Here is a 6,219-nt window from a genome sequence, read left to right as displayed (position 1 = left end):
GTGTGTGTGTGTGTGTGTGTGTGTGTGGTGTGTGTGTGTGTGTGTGCGCGCGTGCTGTTTCACCCCGCCTACCCCCACCCTCAGGCTAGTCTCGGTTGTCAAACCCACCTGTTGCGAACAAAGACCAGGTTTGCACAGTGATCTTCTGTTCCCATGTATCTCATTTGATTTTCCCTAAATAATGGATTCCTGCATGTGAAATATTCATGAGCCACTCTGCGCCAGGATCTGATTATTGAGAAGGAGAAAATAACTTTTTTTTTTTTTTTTGTGGTCTAACCCCCTTTGAATTTTTCCAAAGGCACAGAGGCCTATTCCTATCTCACCAGCAGGATTTTAATCAAGGTGAGCTCTCCCCTGCGCTATTGATCTGGGGCGGGACGGGCCCCTGCTGCCGTTACGGAGGGGAGACGAGAGGCAGGGTGGCGGGAAAATGCCCAACGAAGCGTCACGAGCGCGGAGAACCCTTTGGAAGATGATGCTCGCTCCCGAAACGGGCGGAGTGCTGGTGGGGGGTGGGGTGTTTCGGCGATGGGGGCATTTTGATGAGATCTGATGGCGGGAGGTTTCAGAGCAAATGCAAATGTTTTAACGGAGCGAGAGGGCTTAGTGAGGAGCTGCGTGTGCTTTTGGAAGAACTCCTCCCATGACCACCTTCTACTCCTTCCCACTGATGTTCAAACTGTGTCCTCCTGAAATTAGCCAAGCACTTGTTCCATGTTCTGCAATGACACATGACTGACTACTCAAAATCTGTGTGTGTGTGTGTGTGTGTGTGTGTGTGTGTGTGTGTGTGTGTGTGTGTGTTGGCCTTTCTAGACCAGAGCTCCTCTTCCATTGGTCCCTCCATCAAGATGGGCTCCTGCCTCTCCATGGACGGCAGAAGACACGACAGCGGTCAGAGCTGGCACGACGGCTGCAGAGAGTGCTACTGTCACGCTGGCCGCGAGATGTGCGCCCTCATTTCCTGTCCCGTGCCCACCTGTGACAACCCCAGCATCCGGGCCGGACAGTGCTGCCCCTCGTGCCCTGGTTCGACCCCCACCCACCCACACACACACACACACACACACACACACACACCCCTAGTCAGATTACCTGACAATGTCATCTTATGAGAGTACTTGATAGATATCACACCGGTTACATGAGAACATATGGCTATATTTCATTTTCACATACTGTATTTTTTAGGTTTTACGAGACCACATTTCCAGGCTCAGATTTGGTCTGGTCCTGGTTACACTATTAACCGGTACTGACTACCCTAAAACACCTACCTGTACCTGTGCACCTCTCCCCTCCCCAGAAGAGTCCGGCTCTCACAGACCGGAGCTGAGCGAGGCGTCGGTGTGTCTGGCCCCTGGGGGTGAGTACTTTGTGGAGGGCGAGACGTGGAACATCGACTCCTGTACGCAGTGCACATGCCACGGCGGGCCGCGTGCTCTGTGAGACCGAGGTGTGCCCGCCCCTTCTGTGCCAGAACCCAATCAGGACGCAGGACTCCTGCTGCCCACACTGCCCGGGGTGAGCAGACCTTTATATAGGGAGGGGGCCGTACGTATTTAATACGGCTCTAGGGGGGGTAAGAGAATGAAGGCCCCTGCATGGTGGGTGGGAGCAGAGTCACAGGGTGGGTGGGACCAAGGCCACAGAGTGGGCGGAGACAGAGGTAGCCTATCAGAGAAGCTAAAGGAGGAAGGTTGTTTGCTTATGCGCGCTGGTCCGGTATCTCTGCGGTCATTTGGTTTAAAATGGCCCCTCATTTCAGCGTAGTCAGCTCATAACCGACTTCTCCCTGCACGCACTCTGAGTCTTTCTATCTCGATTTCCAGACGAGGTCGTGACTCCACCGTCACCGAGCAACGACAGCATGCCCCGCTACTGCCGCAACGAGGAGGGCGACCTGTTCCTGGCCGCCGAGTCCTGGAAGCCCAACGTCTGCTCCAGCTGCGTGTGTCTGGACGGAGCCATCAGCTGCTTCTCCGAGTCCTGCCCTCCGGTCAGCTGCGCACGGCCCATCTTACGCAAGGGCCAGTGCTGCCCCTACTGCCTGGGTAGGCCCGCTCGTCCCCGTGGTAACGGACCCGCGTAACTCCTCCCTCCCGACCAGGCCAACCGTGTGTGTGTGTCGGGCACGCGTGGTGCCATACATCTGCCCGTCTGTTTCTTAAACACGCTCTTTCTCCTGGCCAGACGCCACACCACGTGCCGTGTGCCACTTCGGCGGAAAGACGTACATGGACGAGGAGCGCTGGGACATCGACAGCTGCACCCACTGCTACTGCCTGCAGGGTCAGACGCTCTGCTCCACGGTCAGCTGCCCCGCCCTGCCCTGCCCCCAGCCCCTCACCCTGGAGGGCAGCTGCTGCCCCACGTGCCCAGGTCAGCCTCCCGCTCACGGTTCTCTTAGCCGCGTTAGCCGCACGCGTGTGCCTCGTTCTCTAAGGCAGAAACACGTTCATACCACGCATCATCAGGTTAGCGTTTCCCAAACCAGGGTGTTGAATCCCGTGTGCGTCTCTGTCTGCAGCTGCTGTGTAGCGCTGAAGTGTTCGAGCCGTGCTGGAGTCTCACGTGCAGCTGGTCTCCTCTTTCCACTCTGCATCTCACTCGTATCTCCTTCTCTTTCTTCTCTCTGTCTCTCTCTCTTCTAAAGTAGCGTTTACTCTAATTGACTGAGGCTTTACTGACTGTGGGGCTCATTAAGATAGATCATTTAAAGAGATTCGCGCGTGGCCGGCCAGGGCCTAAATTAGCTCCCTGCGTGGTTGGGAGATAAATCCATCGATCACGCCCCTTTATTGCTGGGTCAGCTGCGCGGTGGGATCGATAAGCCCCGCCCCCCCTCAGTGGCTCCCCCTGCCCTCCCTCAGACTCACACACCACTTCACTGGCCCCATGGCCATCCAGGTTCTATAGAGGTGAGTGCATAGGCCACCATCTTGCTCCACTCCTTTACAGTGTATAGAGGTTGGGCTTGTTTTTAACTCCCTCTACACGCAATTTTCTAAATGTAAGCTAAAAGCTTTTACTTTTGCCCTGAACCTTACAAATGTAAAACTCTCTCTCTCTCTCTCTCTCTCTCTCTCTCTCTCTCTCTCTCTCTCTCTCTCTCTCTCTCTCTCTCTCTCTCTCTCTCTCTCTCTCTGAGCCGATGCCTGACATTGATCACTTTGAAGGCATTCTCACATGCATCACTAATGTGTTTACCATATATTAAGCGCCGTATATTAAACATATTCCATTTCCATTTCAAATCTGAACTGAGATGGTGTTTTGATTACAGAAGTGGCCCCCACCAACGTGCCCATCGAGAAGACGGACCAGCGCGGTGACAAGCTCCGACACCGGCCCGCCTGGCCCACACACAGCGAGAACGACATCATGCCCCAGTTTAGAGGTCAGCATGTCTCTCTCACTCATAACCTTTTCGCACTCTCGTGGATTTCGCACGTCTCACTCTCGCACGTGCAATCTGCAGCGAATGCAGTGTCTCTTTGATTCACAGGCGTTCACCTCAAACTGCAATGGCTACTATATCATTTTAGTTTTTGCCAAGTCCTCTTGGTTTTGTGCCAAAGTCTGTGTTCTGAAGCACATGTCTTTTTTCTCCTAATTGCAGCGTGTTCAGTAATGTGACTGCAGTGTTTCAGGGACATTTGCCAATTAGATGCTCATTCCTTTCGTCATTTTCTCTCCTCCTTCAGGCCTTTAATTGGCTCTAAACGCTCCCCTCGTTCCTCCACAAGGCGGGTGGGCGGCGTTCTCTTTCATACGGACACTTAAACACTTCACCGCAAATGGCGTTTCAGCTTCTAAACCATCACTGCTCACGCTGCACAAAGAGAGAGGCATTGGTTTTTTAAAACGGCGTGGAAATAGGCTTGTGATTCATTTACAGTGGATTTACAACCGTGCCAGGAATGCTCAATTCTGCCACATATTCCGATGATGTAAGTCACGCCCAGGGCTCCTCACTGTAGCCGTACGAGGTTTGGTGTAGGTGGCTGAGGCGGTGTGGTTGCTATGAGCTCCAGGTGCGCTAACAGGCATAAACTCCCCCCCCCCCCCCCCAGGTGACTTCAGCAGCCTGCAGATGCCCTATCTGGACGGGAAGACGGCACTGCCCGGCGACGATGGCCGTCTTCACTGGGCCTGGGTGGCCCTGCCCGTCCTCATGATGCTGCTCACTGTCTCCGCCCTGCTGTTGCTCAACCAGAGGAAGCGGTGGATTTCTGTGCCTTGTTACCGAGCGCCCACTAAGGTACCTGTGTCTCACCTGTGTCTCACCTGTGTCTCACCTGTATGTGCAGCAGCTATCGCGGGAGCTTTGGAGAGTTGTGATCGACGAGTATCGACTATTCTGAAAGAGGAGTTTCACGTGTTCTCTCTTGGCGTGTGTGTGTGTGTGTGTCTTAACAGCCTACGTGTCTGAATAACCAGCTGGTGTATGTGGACTGCCACAAGGGTACGAAGGTTCAAGTGGACACCTCTCAGCGTGCGCTGCGTATCGCCGACCCGGACTCACGCTACAGTGGATACTACAGCATGCAGAAGCACAATAATCTGCAAGCGGACAACTTCTACCAGACGGCGTGAGTGGGGAGCAGGCCCAGAGCGAGGGAGCGTGTACGAAAGAGAGGAGAGAGAGAGAGAGAGAGAGAGAGGGGGAGAGGAGACTGAGCCCAGGGTCAGCTGGCAAAACTAAGAGAGCACATTACAACAGCTATGAACTTCAGTGATGGACAGTGATACCACACAGGAGGACTGAGGAGAGACCTTGGTAAAGGATCACAGTCACAACACCCACATCAGTAGAACGCCACACCAAAAGGCACGCAGACAAGTGAAGACCTCATCACGACATGACGATGACAAGCCAACCATGCAGGAGTGTATTTATTTGCGTGGGAGAAGCTGAAAGCTGTTTTCCCCCAGTATTTTTGTGCATTATAGGTATGTTAGGTTTGGGGAGTCTGTGTGTGTGTGCGGGGTGCGTGTGAGCGTGTGCACGCATCGATGGAAGTGCATCAAACGTACATATTTGGGATAATTAGGGCAGATTGGGGTGGATTTTTTAATTATTTTATTTTTCAAAAGTGATATTTTTCGTGCATTCCTGCTCTTTTTTTGGGGGGGTGGGATGGGGGGAGGGGCGTCTTTTTTAAGAAAAAATCTATTTGAAGAAAATAGAGAAAACTCTTGATTCAAGTGCTTTGTGTGAACGCTGAACCAAAGCTTCTCTGTGAGTGAGGACGGAGGCCCAGAGAGTGGTCGGCCATGGCGGAAGCGAGGACTCCTCCACGCAGGACTGGGGGGCGGAGCCCGGGATGACACACCGGGAGGGGCGGGGCTCCTGGTAGAGGCCTCCAAGGGGGCGGCTCCTTTAGGCTGTTTCCCTCCTTTGTAGGTCAGGTTTAGTGTTTTTTGTTTTGTTGTGTTTTCGACAGACGGAAGGCACCCGGGGGTGTGGTTCAGAAGCCGGTAGGTCTTCCGGGGGTGTGGTTCAGAAGCCGGTAGGTCTTCCTGCTGGGTGTGGTTCAGAAGCCGGTAGGTCTTCCTGCTGGGTACATTCGTGTTGGTCTCTCTGTTGTATTCTGCTTACATGTATAAGCGTTTCGCCCCTTTCACATAACAAACATTGGCTTCTTTATTTTGCAACAAAAGGGCAGATGGACTCTTTCTCATACTCCAAGCAACAATGTATTTTGCAAGAAAGAACATAAGGGTTGTTACATGGGATAAAAATACTATAACAGGTAGTTGTACTGGTTTGACGAATCTATGCTACAAGTGCTGCTTTTCTGCTTTGATTCCGTTAGCCTTGTTTTTAGGGGTTGAACTATAGTATCATTCGCAAGGAAATGTAGAATCAAAGATTATGATCGACAGACTTTTGCTAGGGAGTTTTGAGGCACAAGATGATCTTTAATTGTAATTTTTATCCCTTGTTTTTACTTGTATAGAACAGCGTCCTCCTCTGGAAGCTCTGAAATATTATTGAAGCACCTTTGTTTTCTGGTTTTCCTTGCTTGGAAAAAAAAAGCAGTCTACTACCAAAATTGGCTTCAGAAACCTATTACACATTTATAGGAACATTTATGTACATATTAGCACTAAGATGAAAAGACCTGAACTATTGTGCGAGTATAAATGTACGTGTGTATGTTTGTGTTGGCGTGTGTGTACGTGCGTGTGCACAGACGCACATGCATG

At 52.0% G+C, this 6,219-nt stretch overlaps 1 protein-coding gene across 1 annotated transcript in view; it reads left to right on the top strand.

Annotated features, from left to right (window-relative positions):
• crim1 (cysteine rich transmembrane BMP regulator 1 (chordin-like)) overlaps positions 1-6,099 on the top strand; it is a 56,206-nt gene extending 50,107 nt beyond the window's left edge. Inside the window, 8 exon segments of the mRNA XM_076977868.1 lie at positions 761-1,032; positions 1,310-1,431; positions 1,433-1,521; positions 1,831-2,057; positions 2,197-2,385; positions 3,290-3,403; positions 4,080-4,267; positions 4,426-6,099. Of these exon segments, the coding sequence (XP_076833983.1) occupies positions 761-1,032; positions 1,310-1,431; positions 1,433-1,521; positions 1,831-2,057; positions 2,197-2,385; positions 3,290-3,403; positions 4,080-4,267; positions 4,426-4,602 (1,378 nt within the window). The 3' untranslated portion in view covers positions 4,603-6,099.
• The last annotated feature ends 120 nt before the right edge of the window (positions 6,100-6,219 follow it).

Source organism: Brachyhypopomus gauderio, chromosome 17, assembly GCF_052324685.1.
Source record: "Brachyhypopomus gauderio isolate BG-103 chromosome 17, BGAUD_0.2, whole genome shotgun sequence".
NCBI classification, from domain to species: Eukaryota; Metazoa; Chordata; class Actinopteri; order Gymnotiformes; family Hypopomidae; genus Brachyhypopomus; species Brachyhypopomus gauderio.
This window is presented reverse-complemented; position numbering and strand designations above follow the sequence as displayed.